Raw genomic sequence first — 25658 nt, 5'->3', positions numbered from 1 at the left:
AAAATGCTTGAGCTCCACCCAAGCTTCAGTCGTTGAAAACACGCTCCAACATCAGCAAAGAAACCACATTCCAGTGCCATTCAACAATGAAGATAGACAAGAAAGTTTCTAACACAAACCCATATAAAAGAACCTAACCAAGAACAACTCTCTAAAAAGTTCATAGCACCAACAAAATAGATATTCAAGTTCAAAAAAAAAAAAAAAAAAAAAAAAACAAACAAGGAGAAGATGAACTTCCTTTTAACTCAACAAAGATGAAGGATGATAAGTGTTTACACAATAACATAAGGGGAACCTTTGAGGAATAAAACTCTCTGAAAATTTCAGATAAAGCAAATAAAAAAATCAAAGGTTAGTTCACAAATGAGTAAGAATGAAAATATAGACTAATTTCGTGCTCCCAAATTCTTGCCAAGTCCAAACAAAGGCTGACATATGTTGTTCCAAAAAAAAGATTCCATCTATTTTTGGTACCACAACCAAAAAAGGAAAAAGCTTATTTTCCTGGATCACAGAGGATATTGAAACCTGTAAGTGGTCCAAAAGATGCAAAGAAAATATCTTAGTTGTTAAGCAAAAAAACGCAATTTGTAAAAAATGAGTTAGACATGTGATGTTAGCATTGCAGAAAGTGTGCGCACACACGAAGTAAATGCGAAGTGAAATGCAGCATGCATATGTCTGACATGTGTGTAAGCACACTCCAACGTGAACACACATGAAATGAAAATTGTAAAGGCATAAGCCTGACGTTGAACACGTGGAGGACAAAAAGATTCTAACTTTTTTTTAGACTACAAACTATATTTTCTTCTTTCTTGGGGACCACAGACAAAACCTTATACCTTTTAGACCACATAAGGTACATGTGTCACAACAAGATATCATGAATCAAAATAAATTTGATGGACAAGACAATAAAGAGAAAATGCTACTTGACAAAATGTGTCACCATAATATAAGTTTGATAAAATATCAACATATTTGAATTTTATATCATACATGTAAATTCCCCTTTACCTATGGCATGATTTAAATTTTAAACGTTAGACTAGTTAGCTAAGTCCAACTAGAATCTAGAAGTAAGGTTACCGGGATAAGTATTCTAGCAGGTATAGCTACGCTACCCGTACCACACCTCTACCTTATTATGAATCTTTTTCTCCTGCACTAGTAAAACAGAGTATGTAAGAAGCTACGAGTTACAATCTCGACCTGCCCGTTATGAATTGACAGAAGAAAACGTTAAAATGGATCAAAACCAGAGATCACTAGCAGCATCATCGGCTACTCCTCGGGCCTACCAGTTCCACCCGCCCGAGCCGCTATTCTCGATCTCTTCAATCTCTACTTGAGTATATGCATACTACATTTCAATTTCCGTTTTCTTATAATTTCTCCTTTTTTAAAAAAAAAAATTTTAAATTTTCTCTTCTTTTTCAGAGAAGTAGCCGCCAGAAGCACGACGATTCCTTGCGTGAACCTCCGTACGTCCTCCGTTCTCTCTATTTAATACGCTGCGTTTTTTAAGTTTAAGTTTTGTTTCTGTTCGAGTTTATGTATTTGTTTCTAGGGTTTATGTTACTTACTGTAATCTTATTTGTTATTTGCTATTATTATAATTTTTGGTGTGTGCTTATTAGTTAGTGTTTGATTAATTGCATTGCTCTATCTTTATTAAGTGTGAATTGTTGACATTTAAGCTCGCTGTATCACAAAAAAATCATTATATCAATCTAGTTTATCAAGAAGGAGACGAATAAACACATTTTTTTATATATTGAAGCTTAGCATCTGTCATATAATATGTGTTAAAGTATAGTTTTGTAATTAGTTAGCAAAATTTTGAAAAATTCATTTTGTAAGAATTGAGTTAATAATGAGCAAAATTCTTGTTTCGCTTAAGTATTTCATAGAGTTCTAATTTGATGCAGTGGTGTCCTAAATTAGTAAACTAGGAAGAAGGTGATGTGAGTGCTTAGAAGTGAACAGATAACGATTGGTGTAAGGGAAACAGGATGAGTTTACGATATTGTGACATGTAGGGTATAGCAACATTACCCTTGCCCCAACTTATGGTGTTATTGAAACTAGTGGTGTATTCCTTGCCATTCATGCTTATTGGCTGGCATAGCCAAAACCGACATTAATTTTTTTCTTAAATTGATATTGTCTTGGTTTCTTCCCATGATTGTATTTTGATCAATTACAAAATAACTTGTCTTCAGAAACAAAACACAGAAGCGTGTGCTTGCTCTCAACAGAGAGCTCCCTCCTCGAAATGAACAGTTCCTTTTAGATTTTGAGCAGCTACAAAACCAGTTTCCCGTGAGTTCAAGATTTGAATTTTCTTTTTTGTGCTAAATATCTCTCTGTTTTCTTCTGCTTCTTCTTCTTTTGAATAATCAAGGCTCCCATTTCTCTGTTGTGGTAGTGACAATGAGCCTTTCATGTTGTTGCCTTGCCATTATTTTACAGGACCAGGATCAAGTGCGTGCTGTGACAGAATCTGTTCTCATTTCCCTAGTTGTGCAGTGCTGTAGTCATGTACCACGAGCAGAATTTCTTCTCTTTGCTTTACGGAGCTTGTGTACTATTGGTTACATTAACTGGGATACTTTTTTGCCATCCCTTCTTTCTTCTGTGTCATCAGCAGAAATGTCAATGGGTCAGGGCAGTCAAGCAATGCCTGCAGTTTCATCCACAAGTTTATCACAGTCTGGGATGTTGCATACTTTAAGCACAATTCCCAATTCTTCTAATTATCAATCTTCTAATCCTGCATCTCCATTGCCTTCAGTTCATGGTATTGGGTCCCCTGCCCAGTCAGCAATAGAACCATCAACTTGTGCACCTATGTCTCCAGTAAAATCTTCTGATGCATCCTACAGTGGACAGCAGTTTACAACAAGGGCAAATCCTTCTATAAGGGATAATACTATAAGCTGTTTGCGTCAGCTATGTTGCAAGATTATTCTAGCTGGTCTTGAGTTCAACTTGAAACCAGTTACTCATGCAGAGATTTTTTATCATATGCTAAATTGGCTGGTCAATTGGGATCAAAGACAGCAGGGGATTGATGAATCTGATGTAAAATCCTGGAGACCAGACAAGGCTCTCATTGAATGGTTACATAGTTGTTTGGATGTAATTTGGCTATTGGTTGAGGAGGATAGATGCCGAGTGCCTTTTTATGAATTATTGCGTAGTGGCTTGCAGTTTATAGACAATATTCCTGATGATGAAGCCTTATTTACACTTATCTTAGAGATTCATAGGAGGCGAGATATGATGGCTACACACATGCAGATGTTAGATCAGCACCTTCATTGCCCGACATTTGGGACTCATCGGATTCTCTCTCAGACCACTCCTAATATATCAGTTGAAGTGGTGGCTAATTTGCGCTATTCACCAATCACATATCCAAGTGTTCTAGGAGAACCATTACATGGAGAGGTGATGACTTTTATCTCCGTCTCTATTAAGAAATTTTGCAGTTGAAATTGATTTATTCCAGAGAAATATTATCAAAGTCATTTAAGTAGTGTATAGATTTTTAAAATGGCAACATTCATGGGATATGAGACCATATCATAATGTGTTTATGTTGTTTTAGCTTAGCTATTTAGCAATTCATGTTCGGATGGTATTTGTCCTGAGGTTTTTGTCAGTTTTGCAAATATTGGCTTTAAGAAAAGCAATCAGGATTTTCTTATAATGAATTTCCTTTCACTAACATGTTTGCGACTTTGTCAAGATTATGCTTCATTGAACTTGAACTTCATATCCATTTGAAAAGATATATAGTTGTAATATTTATTTTGTTTTGGTAATGATTTCATATGATTCTAATTTTTATAGGCATGGAGTATAAGTGATGCTTATATGTTTTGATGCTATGGACGTAAAAAGATGAGGTATTCTGTGGTTTGTGGCTTCTGATTTAATCTACTAAGAACTTGGTAGATCTGTTCTTCAATGAAGTGTGAATTTATGATTCTCGATTTGAGTAAAGATACATATTTATTTCCCGTTACAAGTTGGTATTTGCATTTAGTGATCTTAAACATTATTATGGTATAGATCTTTCTGAAATTCCTGTCGTTTCTTTGGATGCATTCACTATTTATTGTCTGAGTATTGTTTTGTTTTGTTCTTTTGGAGGCTGACACTAACGAAGATTGAGAGTGTGTGTGTATCATGTATTTGTATGTGTATATAAGTTAAGATCCACCGGGAGTGGTTAAATTATTTTCTTTTGTTGTGCACAGGAACTTGCGAACTCTATTCAGAGGGGAAGTTTGGACTGGGAGAGAGCTATGCGTTGTATAAGGCATGCTATTCGCACTACTCCATCACCTGACTGGTGGAAGCGTGTGCTTCTTGTGGCTCCTTTCTATAGAAATCCTGCACAAGGGCCTACTCCTGGTGCTGTTTTTACTTCTGAGATGATTTGTGAGGCAGTAATTGATAGGATTGCTGAACTATTGAAGTTAACCAATTCAGGCAATGATCTCTTCCACATATTTATCAGTTATTCTTTTGATTCTGTTAATATGAAATCTATACAAGGATGGTTGAATGGTTTTCTGAATTGCTTTCTATTACTTATCTATCTGCCACAAACTTACAGTACATTTGTGGAACATTACAAGACCCCTTAGTCTTTTATCATTTTGAAAATTTCAGTCCTATGATATTCCATACATATTAAGTAATTATGTAAATTTCACTGGTTTCTTTTGAGCTCATGTTAGTGAGTGCATCAATTACAAGATAGTAACTGAAAAAGGTGGTCAAGGCTGTTGTAGTAGCCCATTTTTTCCCCATGACATCTGCTTATCTTTGCATTGTTATTTAATTTCTGTGTTTGATCCATTGTGGCTGTTGTGTAGTGATCCAGTGGTAAATCTTTATGTTAAATGTTTGTATGCAAATTTCTTACTGAGCATATTTTACTGCAGAAATAAATTGCTGGCAGGAATGGCTTGTCTTCTCAGATATATTCTTTTTTCTCATGAAAAGTGGGTGCATTGATTTTGTTGATTTTGTTGACAAGCTAGTTTCACGCCTTACAGAAGGCGATAACCACATTCTTCGAACAAACCATGTTACTTGGCTGCTTGCACAGATTATTAGGGTGGAGCTTGTGATGAATGCTTTGAATCAAGATGCTAGAAAGGTAGTTTCTGAAACCTAAAATTCATTTCCTTTCTGTTACTGTGTAACTTTGGCTTTCTTTTCCCTCCCTCTCATTGGATCGAATATTGTGAAATATTTTGATTTTCTAGATGGACTGATTTTTAAGAGATGGTTTACATTCAGGTCATCTGTTTCATATGTTCATTGATAACTTGTGGTGCTTGAGCAAGTTTTATTATGTGATATAATCCAACTTTAATGTGGCAATTCTTTTGGTAGGTGGAGACAACCAGAAAGATTCTGTCATTTCATAGAGAAGATAGATGCTCTGATCCTAATAACCCCCAAAGTATCTTGCTTGATTTTATAAGTAGTTGTCAAAACCTACGTATTTGGTCATTGAACACATCAACCCGAGAATATTTGAACAATGAGCAACTGCAGAAAGGAAAGCAAATAGATGAATGGTGGAGGCAAGTGAGCAAAGGTATGTTTTTAGATCAGATGTATTCACCAATATGGTTATTGCTAGTGATTAAGTTAAGAATCTGTCTTTTTATATTTGCCAATCATTTGTGCATTGGTTTTCTTCTATGTAAGATAATGCTGTTACATTATGCTGCTGCTTGGATTCTTCTTGTCATGCATTTTGTAGATATTTGTGTCTGATTAAATTCATTGGAGCTCTAAAAGAATGAATTTGTCTTTGATAATCATTTTAATTTGATTCTAATTGGTAATATGAAGAAGTTAAAGTAAGGTGTCCGGAAATACCCTAGGAAAAATGACACCCTAATAATCAACAATTATAATTATTTTAATTATTAAGAAAGTGTGAAATTTAATTTTATAGCCCGCTATAATAAAGCTCATGTTGATGAAGTCCTTTGCTACACTCTGCTCTCTCTAAAGGCATGATTAATATTTCAAATTGTTAAATTTTCTGAGAGATTTTATATATGTATGGGACACCAAAGTGTCCAAGTTGCCATTGTAGGTCCTTTAGGAGTATCACTTTTGCACTATAGATTCTACTTGATAATTTCTCCCATACCTTACTGTATAGCAAGATTAATACCTTTTAGATGTATACTGTTAGCCACCATGATTATAGTTTTGCTTGGTGTTGCAATCCCAGCTGAAGGCTTTCCTTGGAAATCTGTTATAATAAATCTTTCTGTTGCTTGAATTTCCAACATTTGCAGTTGATGCATCAAAAATTAATTTCTCTTTATGCTTAAAGGAATATTTTGTGTAATCCAAGAAAAGTTATGCAGTGTCTAAAATCCCCCCATTTCTTTAGTTGAAGAAATATAAGTGAAATAAAATATTAGTAAATTATATTATTCCATTATTTTATCAGAAAATAGTATTATTTATCATCTCTTTATAATTAAAAAAAAAAAAAACTCCCTTGAACAAATCTTATCTTCTTTTTCTTCCCAACTAGCACAAAATCACACAAAACCCCTGACTTTCTTTATCATCATTGATTCTACATTAACTAAAGAGATCCATCAACAAAAGCCATTCTTGCCACCTTACTATAACATCATCAACTCCTGCTGCTACACCTATGCCTTATTTTTCTTTCGTTGTTTTTTTATTCTCCAACCACTCTTCGATAGCTGCCAGCCACGTCACCATTACTGCTCCCACCTCTGTCAAGCTTTCTCTTTGATAATATCAATCTTAGTTGCATATCTCTTGAAGAGCTACGATTAATACTGGTGGATCACTGGTGAACTTGTGGTGTTGACAACGACACCATGGCGTTGACGCCTACAATTGATAGCGTTCAATGGGTGTTTTTGACTTAAGTTTCACATAGGTGCTGATAAGATAGTTGATTGTAATCAAAGGAAAATATAAAATTAAAAAAACCGTGATGTACCTATATTAATTGGGAAGGGTTTTAGGGCTAACTTTGTGTAGTTAAGTCTTTTGTGCATCCTATTGCACAAGTAAAACTCAATGTTAAAGCAAGTGTATTCTACTTGTACTAATGTGAATACTGTCATTGATTAGTTGTATTGCAACGGGGTGTAAAAAACACTTCTTTGTATAGTTTGCTTATTTTGGGATTAGGAAGGAAGATTATATTTAACATATTTAGTCAATTTCTTATACGGAATTTTTCCCCATTTCTGATTTTATGATCACTTTGTGGATTTCTTGTCCACCAATGTACCATCTCAATCTCTTTTTTAATATAGTTTAAAAATGGTTTATCAGAATATAAAAGAATGATTATTAAACAAGTTTAGTTGTTTTGTCAATTTTGTGTAATAGTATTTTTATAGGCTATTCTTAATTACAATTTTTTTTTTGATAGGAAACGAAGAAATGTATATTAATGTGAAAAAAACTTAAAAAGTGGATCAGAAATACACTATAACAAAAATAACCCATCCATAAAGGGGCTGAAGCTTTACAAAGAGTATCATGAGCCTATGCTAAAGTTCGTGTTGTTGTTGAAACTTATTCTTGTTTGTGATTATATTATTGTTTTTGTTTCTCTGATTCTTATTCATAGTATTCTTGCTCCTCTTGTTATTTTATTTTATTTATCCTTATTTTTTCAGATTTAGTTCAGTTCTTGGCTTCTTTGTAAATATTTGGTCTATATACAACCACAAATACTACAATAATGTTGTATTTTTTATGTGCATGTGTACCAAACGCAGCCACAAATATAATTATGTCGACATATAAACTTCTTATAATTTAAGTAATACAATAGGAGGATTCTAACACAAGATCACTTGGTCAACTTGGTTCTCGTATCATGTAATTTGATATGGTTAGGGGTATGGAGCTTATATCAAATTGTGGAAAAAGGACATATAAGTATGGAACAGAGAAAGGTTTTTGAAGATAGTTTTCGGCTGCGTTTGGCCCCCTATTCCTATCCTATCCTATCCTAGCATCCTACCCAAAATACATATTTGTTTCCCTATTCTCAAAATCTAATCCTGTTCTATTCAACTATTTTAAACCCCCTAGGTTTTTTAATTTAACTAAACACCCCCAACGAAAATTTTTATAAATTGAGAAAAACACCTTCACCCACCCACATTTGCCAGATTCTAGCCTCCACCGCTAGAAGGTGGTTTGAATTTGCCGTAATGGTGTACTACTAGCTGGATCTGGCCGGTAGTGCGCCGATCTAGCATTTTCCAGCATTTAGCCGTTGACGGCTAGATCTTTGGTCACATCTGGTCGTCAACGATGGCCAAGAAAAGGCTTTTTACTCATGTCGAGTGAACACTGGAACACGCCATAGCTCGGTCTCACATCCTGCTTCATCAGTCTGCTCTCCTTGCCATGGCGGGTTCCAGTGTTCACTCAAAATGAGTAAATATCATTTCTTGGTTGTTGTTGACGACCGGATGTGGCCAAAGATTTGACCTTCAATGGCTAGATCTTTGGCCGTAGATCTGGCCTTCTCCGACCAGATCCATGGTGGATTTGGTTGGAAAATGCTAGATTGGTGCACTATCGGCCAAATCTGGCAAATGTGAGTGGGTGAGGGTGTTTTTGTCAATTTATAAACTTTTTATTGTAGGGGGTGTTTAGCTAAATTAACAAACTTAGGTGGTGTTTTTGTTAATTTTCAAATCCTACCTCGTAATAACAACCCAACTCAACTTTTTTAAAAATACTACTCAAAAAAATAAAACAAACGCAACCTTCATTTTTTTGTGGGATTTAGTGAAGCAAGATTAGATAATTTAGAGTGGTTTGTTTCCTTTTCCTTCTCTCTTACCTTGCTTTCTCTGTGTTTTGATTTGTGAGAGGATTTGGGTTTGATTCAAATTAACTCAGCTCCAATAGATGGACATATTCATTTCTATAGTCTTTATTGGGCATTTGTTTTTCCTCTTATTTTGACTGTTTGATTTAATTTTATTACTGATAAGGTTATAGTGAGAGGCTGCAGAAAGGAAATTTGTATATGCTGGGGAGTGTTAGATTGCCTTTTAATGTCGGTTGTGGGTGGTTTGGTTATGTAACAACCCTGTTTATAAGTAAAGTATGGTTGTTTCAGTACGTGTATCTGATGAAACCCAGCACCTTCACAGACCTCTTCTCAACTTACATGCAACACACACAAGTCAAATGCAACAATAAAAGATAACCAAGCACACATTCAGCAATATTCTAGCACCAAATCCAACCCACAGCCCAAACTAATGGAAAATGATATATTGATAATGATAAAGAGTTAAGAAAACAATAGGTTGTTTGAATGAAACAGTAAACAAAAACACCAACTGGTCTTCGAGGGCCAGCACCTTCCACATTCAATTCATGAAACAACAAAAATGATATCCTCCCTCTCTGGTACCACTACTCCTTTATTCTGACACTAAATCCTAACTAACAGGACACCTGTCTTTGGTGATTTACCCCTTTTGCCCTTGCCTTCCCTTGCTTGTCCTGCGTGAGTACCAGCTGTGTATTTCGGGTCCATCATTACCCTCCCCAAGGAGTGCCACCTTGTCCTCAAGGTGTAAAGAAGGAAATTGGTGGCAAATGGTTGTATAGGACTCCCAAGTATTATCACAAGTCGGTAGGCCTTTCCACTTGATTAGGACCTCATAGTCTCCATTTATCAGCCTTTGCTTCCGTAAGACTTGCTCAGGCTCCACTTGGAGTACCATATCTTCATCAAGAAAGGAAGGAAGTGGAAGTGAGGTGATTGGTTGAGAGGTAACCTTTTTTAGTTGGGAGACGTGGAACACGTTGTGGATGCGAGCTGTAGTGGGAAGTTGCAAACGGTAAGTGATCGGACCAACCTTTTCGATCACTTTATAGGGTCCATAAAATCGGAGGCTGAGTTTTTCATTGGGTCTTCGAGCCAGCGATTTGAGACGATAAGGTTGGAGCCATAAGTAAACTAAGTCACCTGATTGAAATTGAACGTCCCTTCTCTTACCATCCGCATAGGCCTTCATGGCACCTTGAGCTTGAGATAAATTGAGCTTTAATTCATCCAAAATGTGATTCCTTTCGATCATTTGTTGATCAACTGCCGCTACCACTGAGGCATGTTCGGAATGCCTGAGAAGGATTGGGGGGGTCCCTGCCGTATAAGACTCGAAAAGGAGACATGCCTGAGGACCGATTGAAGGTTGTGTTAAACCAGTATTCTGTCCAATTGAGCCACTTAGGCCACTGTTTTGGTTGCTGTCCTGCAAAGCAACGTAGGTAGGTCTCGAGACAACGGTTAACCACTTCTGATTGGCCGTCCGATTGAGGGTGATATGCTGTGCTCATGTGTAGTTTCGTACCTGATTGTTTAAACATCTCGCCCCAAAAAAGGCTCATGAAGAGTCGATCCCGATCTAACACAATCGTTCGTGGAAACCCATGCAGTTTAACAATGTTCTGAATGAAAAGATCAGCCACATGTGGTGCCGTGTAAGGGTGTTGGAAGGGTATGAAGTGGCTAAACTTGGTTAACCGGTCAACCACCACTAGTATTGTATCGACCTGTTGAGTTTTTGGTAGGCCGATGATGAAATCCATAGAAAGGTCCTCCCAAACTTGGGTGGGTATTGGTAACGGTTGCAAGAGTCCGGTTGGTTGAAGGTTGTCATACTTATTCTGTTGGCATGTAGCACAGTTGCGAACAAAGGTCTGGATATCAGTCTTCATACCTTCCCAATAGACAACTTGAGATAACCGTTTGTAGGTCTTGAAAATTCCCGAATGTCCACCCATGGGAGACGATTGAAATTCCTGAAGGAGGAGTTGAACTTGTGGATTGGTGTGAGGTAGCACTAATCGGTCATCATAGAAAAGCTGGTGTCCCACCAAGTGAAAGTGTGGATGGCTGTTGGGATCCGTAATTAGGTCATGGCAGATTTTGTTCAGCTTAGGATCTTGCTGAATAGCTTTTTCCCATTTGTTACGGCTACCAAAGTAACAAGTAGAGAGAGAATTGCATTCCACCCCATCAGTATGTCTGGAGAAGGCATCTGCAGCCCTATTTTCCAATCCCGGTTTATATTGTATCTCATAGTCCAGTCCCAACAGCTTGATTATCCATTTCTGTTGCTCTTCGTCGTGTAGTCTTTGGTCATTTAAGTAACGGAGGCTACGCTGGTCCGTTCGGATGATGAAATGCCTACCCAAAAGATAATGTTTCCACTTTTGGACTGCGAAAACAATTGCCATCAGCTCCCGCTCATAAACGGACTTGGCTTGGGATCTTAGTGATAGGCCTTGGCTGATGAAGGCTAGTGGTCGCCCTTCTTGCATCAGAACTGCTCCCAAACCTAACCCCGAAGCATCTGTTTTAACAACAAAAGTTTTAGTAAAATCAGGCATAGCAAGAACTGGTACCGTAGTCATTACCCTTTTTAATTCGTTGAATGCAGTTTGTGAGGATTCGGTCCAATTGAAGGAATTTTTGCAAAGTAGCGCGGTGAGAGGTTTTGCTAGTGTGCTGTATCCTTGAACAAATTTTCGGTAATATCCCGTCAATCCGAGAAATCCCCTTAAGGCTTTAATGTCTTTAGGTGTCAGCGATGCCAAAATACTTTCAATTTTCGCTGGGTCAACAGCCACTCCCTCTGAGGAAATTATGTGGCCCAAATATCCCAACCGTGATTGGGCGAATGTACACTTCTTTTGGTTCACTACCAACTGATGCTGCCTTAAGATTTGAAAAGTGTGACTTAAGTGACCTTCATGGGCTGTGATATTAGGACTATAAACCAAGATGTCGTCGAAGAAAACCAGGAGGAATCGCCATAGGTACGGCTTGAAAATATCATTCATGAGAGCTTGAAAGGTAGAAGGGGCATTAGAGAGTCCGAAAGGCATTACCAAAAATTCGTAGTGGCCCTCATGGGTGCGAAAAGCGGTCTTGTGGGTATCTTCTTCTTTGACCCGAATCTGATGGTAACCCGATTTAAGATCCAACTTAGTAAACACCGAAGCTCCTCCCAACTCGTCGAATAACTCATCAACCGTGGGTATTGGAAATTTATCGAGCACTGTAATCTTGTTCAAGGCCCTGTAATCCACACAAAATCGCCAGCCACCATCCTTTTTCTTCACTAGTAACACAGGACTCGAGAACGGGCTTTTGCTTGGTTTGATAATCCCGGAAACCAACATGTCTCGGACAATAGTCTCAATCTCATTCTTTAAATAGTAAGGATACCTGTAGGGCCTGATATTAGGAGGTTGACTCCCCGGGGTTCAAACAATTCTTGATGCGGCTGTAATAAACTCTTGACCAATTTCGAATGGCCTGGTTCCTGTATTAACTGTGTCTGCATATGTCCAAACTCAATGTAGTACCCTGATCCTTCGGTTTGTAGTGTTTTCAGCATCCCTTTAAGGGACACCATAGTTCTGCACAAAGCTGGGTCTCCCCTAAGTGTGACCGTGGTGCCTGAACAATGAAACTTCATTACCAACTTCTTCCAATCTGTGGTTGTTTCTCCCAATGTTTCTAGCCAAGCTATACCCAAAATGACGTCGGCACTACTTATCTCAAACGGAAAAAAATTTTGTATTATGTCAACACCCTGCAAACTCAGACACACCCCCTTACATTCTCCCTGGCACCTGACGTTATAGCCATCACCAACCCTCACTCCGAATGTTTTTGTTGCTGTTACTGGAATCTAAAGTTCCTCCACCAAGTCCCTGTTTATGAAGTTATGCGATGCCCCACTGTTAATTAAAATTATAACCTCCCTACGTTTAATTTCTCCACTCAACTTCATCGTTTTAGGCCCATTAATTCCAATCACAGAGCTAATTGATAACTCAGCTTCCTTGGGAACTTCTTCTTCCAACATTTCCTCTTCATTAATTGTTTCCTCCTCTTTATTTTCCTCTTCATCAACTAGGAGTACTTGGAACTGCTTTTCCCCACATCTATGCCCTGGAGAATATCTTGCATCACACCTATAGCACAAGCCCCGCTCTCTCTTCCTTTGTATCTCAGATTCAGTTAACTTTTTGAACGGAAAATCTCGCAGGAAAGTGTGGGTTCTACTGCTGCCTGACGACGCTGACCCAGAGTTGCCTTAGTTCTCAGATGGAAGTCTTCGGTTGAAGGCTGAGGTTTGGGAAGTCACGTGGTTTTGGGGAGTTTGGTTTGCAGATCTGGAGGATGAAAGAATTGAATTTGAATTCTGGAATTTTGCGTTTTCGTCAAATTTAATTGAGTTAGAATTGGGTTTGGGTAAGTGGGAATTGGGCTTGGATAAGTAATTGATGTGGCCTTGTTTTACTGTTCGGGCCAAGCCTACTTGGGCTTCTTCTAAGGCCCAGTTTCTCTCCTCAACTCGTTGGGCCATCAACGCAACCTGGGTTAAGGAATCGGGTCGGGTCATGAGATCTGGCTGTTGTAATTTGATTTCAGCCCGGATCTCTGGTTTAAGTCCGTTGAGGTAGGCTGCCGTCAGTACCTCCTCTCTTGCCGTGAGTCAACGCCGCAACTTCTTCAAATTTCCGGCGAAACTCCAACACTGTTCCCTCCTGACGCAACGACATCAGCATCTCCAGTGGACTGACCTCCTGCGCTCCATTGAAACGTTGCAGCAACGCCACCTTGAAGGTTGGCTAGGACATCGCCGTCATTCGTGAATCTGTCCACTGGTACCAGTGGAGTGCTTCCCCTTCCATGCAAAGGGTGGTCGATGAAACTCTGTGCTCGTCGGATATCTGATTGATCGCAAAATATCTTTCCACTCGGAAGATCCACCCGTATGGATCCTTGCCGGAGAAGAGAGGAAGCTCCAGTTTTCGGCCTCCCCATTCTCGGCGACGCCACCCCTCTCTGTCCTGGTTTGACCCTTCGCCATCGTGGTCCTCCCCTGAGCCTCCTTGTTCCCCGAAATGTCTTTGTTCAGTACATCCTCCTCTATCTGGATTGGTTTCGTCAGACACGTTTCTCCGTCGTTCTTCCTCTTCCTCATCTTTCCTTCTCATCCAATTTTGCATATCCATCAGAATCTCTCTCATCGAGTTCACTGTTTCCGTCACCTTGGCTACATCCCTCTGAACCACTGTTACCTCCTTTTCAACACCTTCGATTCTGCCCTCCATTCGAGTGCCAACCATACCCTAGCACCGTGTGCTCTGATACCAGTTTGATGGAACCCAGCACCTTCACAGACCTCTTCTGAACTTACACGCAACACACACAACTCAAATGCAACAATAAAAGATAACCAAGCACACATTCAGCAATATTCCAACACCAAATCCAACCCACAGCTCAAACTAATGGAAAACGATATATTGATAATGATAAAGAGTTAAGAAAACAATAGGTTGTTTGAATGAAACAGTAAACAAAAACACCAACTGGTCTTCGAGGGCCAGCACCTCCCACATTCAATTCATGAAACAACAAAAATGATATCCTCCCTCTCTGGTACCACTACTCCTTTATTCTGACACTAAATCCTGACTAGCAGGACACCTGTCTTTGGTGATTTACCCCTTTTGCCCTTGCCTTCCCTTGCCTGTCCTGCGTGAGTACCAGCTGTGTATTTCGGTCCATCAGTTTCTTATTTTCTCTTGGTTTCAAGTCTTTTGCAAATAGGCGTCATGTTTCAAAATGCCTATGATTACTTGCCACTAGTTGACCTTCTTCTCCTAGTTTGTATCAATATGATTTATAAATTTGTTCACATCTAATCTAGATTTTAACCTGGTAATTCTTCACGTATTTGTTTTTCTTTGTATATATTAATGCAAGTCTTACGTCCTCCAAATTTCTTATTTTAATAGCATTTCCTTGGAGAATAGTACCACCTATTTACTTTGGATTTAAATTTTTGTTGTCTTTGAGGAATTTCATCATGATGCGCTGCCTAGTAAGCTCTGTTAAAAAGAGTGGCACATTTTTGTTCAATTTTCAACATATTTTGATTTCATTTCAGGGGATCGTATGATGGATTATATGAATATGGATGATAGATCAATTGGGATGTTTTGGGTTGTGTCATACACCATGGCACAGCCAGCTTGTGAAACAGTTATGAATTGGTTATCCTCTGCTGGAGTTACAGAATGGACAGGATCAAATCTTCATCCATGAAAGGTTAATGATGACGCGGGAAGTAAGCCCTTTACCATGTCCCTATATCTGGTTTTTCACTAAACCTGTGTTTGAAGCTGGCCTTCCAAATGGAAGAGCTTTATTTGCTGGACAGGTAGTCTGATGTTTCTTGCTTATGTTGATCCATTAGATCTGTTCTTTTTTCAAGGTTTTTTTTTTTTTTTTTTTTTTTTTTTTTTTTTTTTTTTTTTTGTTAATTTTGATATCTTGAATGCAGGTTGTGCCTAGCATTGCAATGGTTGAAACTTATACTAGACTGCTGTTACTTTTACCTCACTCTCTGTTTCGTTCACACTTCAGTGTAATTCCCGTTACCATGATATTCCTGTTTCTGCAGATGTTCACTCTTCTAAGCAATGATTGTGCCTTTATTTTTAAATGATATTATGACTTCCATCTAAGTAAAGTGAAAAAGTATATATTTATGTTTTGATTACCTCTGATTGAATATGCATTTTAGAGCAGATATATAGTATAAGAGCAATAACCATACAACCAAAGAAGGAAATATGATGTAAATATTTCAGCTAAAAGGTGAGCAGCCCTGGGTGAACATGGTGAAGGTTTTAACCGTGGTCAGTCAATAATGTAAGATAATGCACTTTCAAAACAAGAAACCCATACACACATGGAATTTCAATCTGTTGTTTTTCCCCTCTCAAATGTCAAATGCTGGAGAAAATTTACACTTCTGCAGATAAAAGAGCCAGATAAATCAAGCAATCCTACTAAATCTGAATCAAATCCTATATTTCAGGTCAGGTTTGCCTAATCTTTCAAACCTCAAATATCTAGATCTTACCTCGTAGGATCTTATACAAAATTACGGCAATTCTTTGAGCAGTGTCTCTGCAGATCTGTGGTATATATTGGTTGTTAGACTCAATTTTCTTGCATGTTCATTCTCCCCTGGTAGCCTAAATGTATAAAGGTTACTTAAAGTGTCTTTGCAATGATCTTTTTTGTCCCTTGAGATCTGTACTAACAGATAAACTTCAAACATTATTCTTCTTCACTTGCAGTATATTCTACATTTTTGGGACAAATTTTAATAGTCAAAGAAGAACAGATGTAATTTTGTGTGTGTTTAAGATCTTTATCACATTTCTAATTGCCTTAGTGTTTTATGTTCTTGGTAGACTTTGTGGATTTACTATCTAAGTAAATGGGATTTCGTAAGGGAGAAAGTTGTTGTTCACATTTAGAATTTTCAAACAAGATTAATTTTTTCTCTTTCAAGAATAAGCTCAAAGTGGATAATCTAGTATCCACTATGGAGGTTTTTGCCTTAATTTTGGTCTCACGGTTAACATGTTTGTGTGTCTTGGCTAGTATAATTGGTTGTAGAATTGGAGGTTTGATGCTGAAGTATTTGGTTTTACCCCTTGGCGTTATTACTTTTAGCTTTTGGGATCTTGTGGAAAAGGTAGAGAAAGACTTGAAGGGTGGAAGGGAGCTTTTTCATCTCACCAGGGATGCTTACACTAATTTAATTGATTATGTCTTTACCAATTTGTTTCCTGTTTCTCTTCGAAATTCCTTGCAAGGTTTCAAGTAGAAATGGAAAATTGATGAGAATTTGTATGGGAAGGTTTCTGAGTAGTAAGAGCATCCATATGGTGAATAGACCTCTCAGGAATGGAGGTTTTTGATTGGGAATGTCGTTAACAGGAATAGGATTTATTAGGAATGGCTATGGAAGATGGAAGGTCTCTGTATCCACCCATTTCATTAAAATAAACTGTAACAAGATGGATTTTGTTTATATTTTTGTGTTTGTTGTGGTTGTGTTTGATTGATGTGCCTTGCATAGGAAGGGGTGTGTTAGAGAGCTTAAACTAATTTTTAACCTTTACCCATTCCCTTGAGTTTTTAGTTCAAGTGGTAACTTTAAAATGAAATTTGACAAGGAAACCGAAAGATCTTTGAAGATAGCATTGATTGTACATTCAGTCCTTTGTAGGATAGAATGGGATTGCTAGCTTGGCTTTGGACCTTTGTCTCTAGATTTTTTCAAGATTATTGTAGTATTTTCACCCATTTAAATTGGAAAAGGGGTTTGAGCTAATTTTCTGTTCTCTAGGTTGATCTTTCAGTTATTTGAGTTTTTCATTTTGAGAGTTATTCAACATGTGAATGTATACATTTCTTTTGTCTCATTCTAAGTCTTCCTAATTCTTTGTGAACAAACTGGTTCAGCTTCTTGCATATCTCATTCTGTAGACACAACCTTTCTTTGTTTCTTATAAGAGAGAGAGAGAGAGAGAGAGAGAGAGAGGATCCCTTGGAATGTGATTTACTGTTGTAACACATTAACCCTTATGTTTGAATTGATCAGCTGCCTTTCTTGCATCAACAACTGTGTGGATGAAGTCATTAATTATTTCCATGATATGGCTTTCTTTCAGTTTCTACTTAGTGCAATATGTTGTTAAGCTTATTTATCAAATTTCTATACCAGTATTTAATGCTGATTCTTTTCTTCGCTATTTTATTAGTTTCAGTTCTAAGAGACTATTGGATTTACTATTGGGGCCCCCTTATCATCTTTTGTCATTTACTTATATTTTGGAATATGTATTGTTGCTCATTAATACTTCGATAACATCTTTCAACTCTCTGCAGCATTTGGCACAGCGGAATCCTTCCTTATTGAGCAAGCCAGGGGTAACTCTTTTGGTGCTTGAAATTGTCAACTACCGGTTGCTGCCACTCTACAGGTAATCTGTTTGGTCTATTTGATGAATGAAGTCTTCTGTCAAATTGGTTGCTAATCGATGCATCTACATATCTATTTCTCCAACTCTGCATAGTAAATTTTTATGCTTGAAAGCTCCCTAGTATGTTATTTTTGTGTTTGTCTATATATATATATATATATACATGTTGAGTCCTCTTGCTATTGAGACTCCCAGGGCTTTAGATACTCCAAATGCTGATTGCATTTATTTCATCTTTCTTTTTTGCAGTTTGATGGTATTGTAAATGAATGCCATAATTTGACACCTTTCTGTCTCTGCAGGTATCAAGGAAAAAGCAAACCATTGATGTATGATGTTACGAAAATAATTTCTGCCTTAAAAGGAAAACGTGGAGATCATCGTGTATTTAGATTGGCTGAAAATTTATGCATAAACCTTATTTTGTCATTGAGAGATTTTTTCTCTGTGAAAAGGGAAGGAAAGGTATATAGTATGTTCATCAAAATGGAATTTCTTTCCTTTTCCAGCTGTTTCATTTAAGGTAGAGTGGAAGTTTATTTTACTTCATTTTTTGCAGGGTCCGACTGAATTTACAGAGACTTTGAATAGAATAACTATAATCACTCTTGCCATCACTATAAAAACACGCGGAATCGCAGATGCTGATCACTTACTTTATCTCCAAACCATGTTAGATCAAATAATGGCAACTAGTCAACATACATGGTCGGAAAAAACTTTGCGGTATTTCCCGTCTCTTCTACGTGACGCCTTGAATGGGCGGATAGATAAAAGGGGTCAGGCAATGCAAGCTTGGAAACAGGTTCATTGTAGCTTGATTTATTATTGTAATCTTTTTGTTCTACTTGCTGGTATTCTTTTTGTGGGTGGTGAAACTTTAAGTTTGCTTTGCTTATGTTCCAATCACACTCTTTAGACTTTTACATTTCCACTACTCCAAGATCTTCAGTTGAATTCAAATCTGCCATTTGCTTTTAAATGGAAATACTGAAATTTGACATATTTTACGGAAGAATGCTAGAACATATTGGAGGAAAGAGAGAGACTATGTTTTGGACATGTTAGAAAAATTATGATTGGTACTGTATAAAATTTATTATGAGCTTTATAGTAGTTTGCTTTTATCTTTTATTATTATATTCTTTAATGAGAAACGGGTATGGTCAAGAATGTATTTCACTCGAAAGCGGCAAACGGCCTTTGATTTCCATATATTGTGGAATGAGCTGTTCAGGGATTGGGATGTCTTCAGTGATTCCAACACCATGTGACTCTTTGTTTATAAAACAAGTTTGTGTTCTTGGATTCTATGGAACTGTTTTGTTTATGCAGTTGTGGGTTATTTAGCTGGAAAGGAATGGAACAATTGTTGAAATTCGGGAGGAAGAACCTGATTTTATAAGATAAACCGTGTTTTGGGTCTCTAGGGACTTAAGTTTCTAACAAATTTAAGGATGTTTGTTTCTTTTTCTTTTAGGAAAACCAGGAAGCTATTGTTGTATGAATTTTAGTTCAAAATCTTGGCTTGTATTGAGTTTTATTTGGTGGACTGCTGGTCCACCTCTCTGTATTATTTAATCTTTAAAAAAACTTTTAAGGAGTCCATATATGGTTGGTTTTCCCCCTCTTCAAATGCATAAGAATTCAATTAATATTAGAATGTCTACTCCTTTTGCAGGCAGAAGCAACTGTGATTAACCAATGCACCCAACTCCTTTCACCATCTGCTGATCCTACTTATGTTATGACATATATCAGTCATAGTTTTCCTCAACACCGTCAATATCTATGTGCCGGTGCATGGATACTGATGCAGGGGCACCCTGAAAGCATTAACTGTGGAAACCTGGTATGACTCTGCTGATTTTTCCACATGACCTGAAAAGATTGCATGAGAGATTACATTATTGATAGTCATCATTTCTCTGCAATTGTTTTCTCTTTCCAACGTACTATTAGATTGTTAACGATTTCTTTTTCCCCTGAAATGGTAATCAGTTACGTGTGCTGAAAGAATTTTCCCCAGAAGAAGTGACAGCAAATATCTACACAATGGTGGATGTTCTACTTCATCACATTCATGCGGAACTTCAGCGACATTTATTGCAGGTTTTCTTCTTAGGTTTTTCTTTTTATTTCTGTGAAAGGCAATCCCTACAAATTGATGGGTTTGTTTAAATGTTTCATGAAAATTTACCTTTTCAGGACCTGTTGTTGAAAACTTGTGCAAACCTTTCGTTTTTTGTGTGGACCCACGAGTTGCTCCCTCTCGATATTTTACTTCTAGCACTCATCGACCGTGATGATGATCCTCATGCCTTGCGTATTGTGGTAATTTCTTTTTCATGACCTTTACATATTAGTACACATTCAGTTATTGTGAAATTTTATTGATACACTCTTTTTCATTTGTATTTTCCTTACATTTTAGAAGTTAACATTAATTTGGTTATATAATAATTTGCTTGGGATTTGTTCCATATTTCTAGTTTCTGGTAATTGTGCCTGTGTCTTGTTATTTGCTTTCATAAATAATTTTAGAGAACTTACAGCGTCTGTGTGATAAACTATTAATTGTTGCTAGCTTGTAGGTATTCCTTTTGGTTTTGCTGCTGAAATGTGTTGATGGAACTGGTCTTTATTTCTCTTTCAGAAAGTAACAAGTTTATTGATTGCTGACTTAAAAATCTAAATAATCTGTGTTGCAGATAAGTTTACTTGAGAGGCAAGAACTGCAACAAAGAGTGAGTTTATTTCTAAATCGTGGGTTGCCTGAGCATTGGCTTTACTCTGGAATGTTTAAACGTGTTGAATTGCAAAAGGCCCTTGGGAATCATCTCTCATGGAAGGACAGGTGATTACTACTCATTTCCATAACTTACAGAATTGGCATCTATTTAATATGGTCTGTAAGCTAAAATTAATGTTATACAATCTAATTACAAGTCAAAGGTTTGGTGGTCAAAGAGTCGCATGTTCATTTAGAGAATATTAGAATATTTCTTCCTAGGTAGTCAATGACTCCTTGGTTGATGAGGATTCTGCTCAAAAGCCTCAACAACTTTTACAATTATATTCATATCATGTATATATATCCTTTTCTGACACTTAGTGAGATAGGGGCAACCAGAGACATCAGCTACTTCAAATCTTGCTAGAGTCCTTATTGAGATTGGTTTTTGAAAAGTTAACAGTTACTTATTTTATAATATTTTACTAAAATAGTGTTTTGTAAAAGTTTTTAAAAAGGTATCACATAGTCCTACTCATTTTAGTTGTAGTTTTCAAAAGTAGATAGGGGTTATTTCTTCTTTGTGATAATTTTGCATAACTTCTATGCAGTAGCTGTTCTTTTTTCTTTTCAATTTTCCTCTGCATACAATTAATTATTTACTCTCTGATGACACTACCAATTGGAGCTTTTTTATTTTTTTTCATTTCCTAAGTCAATGTCATCTGACTGCACAGGATTTTACTGTTAGTGACATATCTCCTTATAAGCTTTCCAGGTATCCAACATTCTTCGATGATCTTGCTGCACGTTTGCTTCCTGTCATCCCTTTAATCGTGTATAGACTCATTGAAAATGATGCCGTGGATCCAGCTGAAAGAGTTCTGGTCACATATTCCAAATTTCTGGCTTACCATCCTCTAAGATTCACATTTGTTCGTGATATACTTGCATACTTTTATGGACATTTACCTGCAAAGCTTATTCTCAGAATATTGCACGTGCTTGATCTAACAAAGGTAATCATAGTTCTCTTTTTCCTCTTCTTGCCATTCTTATATTTATTTTTGTTTTTTGTATTTTCCGTTTTGATATTTGCTGCAACTTACTTATTTGACTCCAATTTGTTTCAGATTCCTTTTTCCGAGTCATTTGCACAAATTATTAGTTCACCAAATCCTGCCATGTGTCCACCCTTGGACTATTTTGCAACTCTCTTATTGGGTCTTGTGAATAATGTTATACCTACATTAAATAGCAACTCTAAACCTGGGTCAATGGGAGATGCTTCAGTGCGTGCTACTCATAACAAGACTCCGGCAGCATCTCACTCAGGACCAACAAATGCTTCCGAGGGTCAGAAAGCATTTTATCAAATTCAGGATCCTGGAACGTATACTCAGCTGGTTCTGGAAACAGCAGTCATTGAGATACTTTCACTTCCCGTGCCTGCAGCCCAGATTGTGTCAGCCTTAGTTCAAATTGTTGTTAATATACAACCTACACTGATTCAAAACAGCAATGGTCCACAAGGAGCTTCAAGCAGTGTGGGACAAGGTTCAGTTTTACCAACATCTCCTTCTGGGGGTAGTACAGATTCCTTGAGTGCAAGCAGATCAACTCCTTCAGTTTCAGGAATCAACACCTCCAGCTTTGTTGCCAGAAGTGGTTACACATGCCAACAACTGTCTTGCTTATTGATCCAAGCTTGCGGTCTCCTATTGGCTCAGCTTCCTCAAGAATTTCACTTACAACTTTATATGGAGGCATCGCGTGTTATAAAAGATAGTTGGTGGCTCACTGATGGGAAAGGGTCGCTGGTTGAACTAGACTGTGCTGTTGGCTATGCTTTGCTGGATCCAACATGGGCTGCTCAAGACAATACTTCAACAGCCATTGGTATGATATTTGTTTGGCTCTGTTCTTCTGATTGATTTTGCATGTTTCTACGTCAGAGACTTATTTAATATTCCTTCTACTTTAGCTATCTGTTGTACTATTCTAGTTTTGGAAGTCTCAAGCATATTTCCAAATAACAAAATGGGCATAAGTTCACTCTTTGAAGAAAATATTCTACGTAGTCAATGTCTATACAATGGTTAAACAGGGTTGCTAACCTTTAACGACTTTGATGACTTTTGGAACTTTGAACCAAGGGAAAGCATACCTAATCCATTGATGGCTTAGTGATTTTACTACCGACATACCGTCAAATTTTTTAACACATGATGAAGATCCTCAATGATGCCACTCAAAAGATGGGTGTCATCATGGTGGTATATTTATGTTAAAAAACTGTTTACCTTTACTTTTTGTTTTTATCAACTATTTGATAACATGATAAGCTAATGTTTGCACCATGTAAACTCAACTTGTTTATCTAGCATGCAATTGCTGACAGTGTTACCATAAGATATGGGTATGGTAACGGTGACTAACATTATCCAATGCCTTATACATTCCTGACTTGAACTCTAACAGTGCAGTACAAATGCTATTTTCCAGGTAACATAGTTGCATTGCTTCATGCTTTCTTCAGTAATCTCCCACAAGAATGGCTAGAAGGGACACATGCCATCATTAAACATCTCAGGCCAATAACAACAGTAGCGATGTTAAGAATAGCATTTCGTATCATGGGTCCATTGCTCCCAAGACTGGCCAATGCCCACACACTCTTCAACAAGGTATAGAAAGTCACTCATCTCTATCTTTTTAGTACTTTCTTGGATACCACAAAGGAATTTATACCATATTCCATATGAATATCATGGGTATAGAAAGTCACTCATCGCTATCTTTTTTTCTTCCTTTTTTATCTTCTTTTATTGATGTTTAGGCTGGATGGAAGGAACTTCCCAAACTTTTTTCCTTTTTAATACATGAAACTGTATCATTTTATTTCTATCAGAAAGAAGGGACAACTGTTGAGATCAAAATTTTAGTTAGACTTTTCTCTACAGTGTTGTCACTATACATAATCAGCTTCTAACTTTAGTGAAAACCTGCCCAGCCTCTACGAGACACTTGAAAATCAAGATATTTTTCTCAATAATTACAAATTGGGTTGTATATTAATGTTAAACATTTTCTTAATTGGTTATGCTTAACTTTTGAGAACTGTTTTTCAGACTCTCGCATTGCTTCTAAACACAATGGCGGATGTTTTTGGGAAGAACTCACAGCCATCAACTCCTGTTGAAGCATCGGAAATAGCAGATCTCATTGACTTCCTGTATGTTCTGGTTTCTTGACCTTTACCTGGTGTTTGATTTTCTGCTTTGTTGTTCCCGCTAAAGTACTTAAAATGACTAAAATTCTTGTCTTTTTCAGCCATCATGTCGTCCATTATGAAGGACAGGGAGGACCTGTGCAGTCCAACAGCAAGCCTAGACCGGAGGTTTTGACACTTTGTGGGAAAGCAGCTGAAAATTTACGTCCTGATGTACAGCACCTTCTTTCCCATTTGAAACCTGATATGAATTCTTCAATATATGCGGCAACTCATCCGAAGCTGGTTCAGAATCCCTCGACAGTCGGGTTATCATGATTTCTCATAGGTTGATCTTTTGACTGCAAATTTTTCAGTTAGCACTCATTAAGTAATGAAAGCGTAACCAGTTGGGGTAACTCTTTGCTCTGAATCCTACTGCATTATGATGCCATCAATCCAAAGCTACTGTAGCATAACAACCGATGAAAGTTATAATTTGGACTAAACTGCAGCCATCTTGGTTATACGGTTAAGGCATTCTCTTGTGGATAGGCTACCGCTAGCACTATTAACAAAAGAAGACGCATTTGATACCTTAGGACTTTAGAGAAAAAAAATTCGACCCTTAATAACCTTATAATATTGACCATGCATGTCGTGTATATTATATGAACATTTTGTTGTATTATAAAAGAATGCTGGAAATTTCTGTACAGTTAGAATGGTTGCATCAAATAAAAATACTTGAGAATGAAGGACGATGCCAGACACTGAACAGAAACGTCTCATAATGTTGTAAATCATTTTTGGGACTTATCAATAGCAAAATACTCATCGTCGATCTGGTAAATTATGTTGAAAAGTGATAAATCATCATTATCGTTGAGTAATTATGAATTTTTTTAAAGAAAAAGATGAAGATATCATATTTGTCAGTGCATGAATTCGGTATATATTTTTCGATAGTATTGCTCAATTATGTTATAAGAGTAATGATATTTCTGTCCCAGTCAAAACAGTTTGCCTCTTGTCTCAATTGAAGAGGTAGGACGATGGCAAAATTACCATTTTAGATACTATTATCCTGTACATTGATTCCACAGGAGTACGTGTGTCGGTGAATGTTCGGATTCTTCGGAAGGCCTATCTTTAAGTATCAAGTGATTGTGGTGGATTTCATGTTGTTTTCAAGACCAACCGGCAGCTCCTGGGCTGGGCCCAAAAAAGTAGACACATTTCCATTTCCATTTTCTACTTCGTTTGTGACCGTCCAACAAAGAAGAATGCGACCTGATGGCAATGAAAGTGACCAAGTTAGCTAAAATTAAACTCTAATGGCGAGGATGAAAATGGCACAGAAAGATGAATGGGTTTCTCAAATGTCTTTTTTTTTTTTTTTTTTAAGGTGATTGAGGTATCTAGACTCCATTAGAGTTTGTTTATCCTTAGGCCACGTAACACCTTACAAGTTTATGGACCAAAATAATTCACAATGTGTGGTATCTCTCATGCAAATACAAAAACCTTCTATATAGTTAACCTCAATGTTAAAAGATTTGTCATTCGAGAGTGTTTTTTTTTTTTTTTTTTTTTTTTGGAATTTTTATACATTATGTTATAAATGATTAGATATTGCAACCATGGCATGACTTGATGGGTAGAATTTCGGGTAGGCTCTAGGCTTAGACCTTACACCACCTACATTTAATAATTTTCAATTTTTCATCACAACTGATTTCT

At 37.2% G+C, this 25658-nt stretch overlaps 1 protein-coding gene across 1 annotated transcript; it reads left to right on the top strand.

Moving 5' to 3' along the window:
• Window positions 1-1170: 1170 nt before the first annotated feature.
• LOC116130015 (mediator of RNA polymerase II transcription subunit 23-like) lies at window positions 1171-24633 on the top strand. The gene is given in 25 exon segments (XM_031415766.1): window positions 1171-1317; window positions 1320-1363; window positions 1447-1490; window positions 2232-2331; window positions 2482-3462; window positions 4278-4512; window positions 4971-5188; window positions 5428-5635; window positions 15072-15225; window positions 15227-15271; window positions 15273-15325; window positions 15328-15344; window positions 15468-15551; window positions 17876-17970; window positions 18273-18435; window positions 18530-18775; window positions 19652-19822; window positions 19972-20082; window positions 20179-20304; window positions 20682-20827; window positions 21483-21723; window positions 21838-22603; window positions 23210-23391; window positions 23836-23939; window positions 24038-24633. Coding segments are annotated over 25 exon segments (4815 nt in total). The 5' UTR covers window positions 1171-1253; the 3' UTR covers window positions 24255-24633.
• The last annotated feature ends 1025 nt before the right edge of the window (window positions 24634-25658 follow it).

This window comes from Pistacia vera, unplaced genomic scaffold, assembly GCF_008641045.1.
Source record: "Pistacia vera cultivar Batoury unplaced genomic scaffold, PisVer_v2 Contig217, whole genome shotgun sequence".
Lineage (NCBI taxonomy): Eukaryota > Viridiplantae > Streptophyta > Magnoliopsida > Sapindales > Anacardiaceae > Pistacia > Pistacia vera.
The sequence above is the reverse complement of the archived record's forward strand: the minus strand, read 5'-3'. Positions and strand labels throughout refer to the sequence as shown.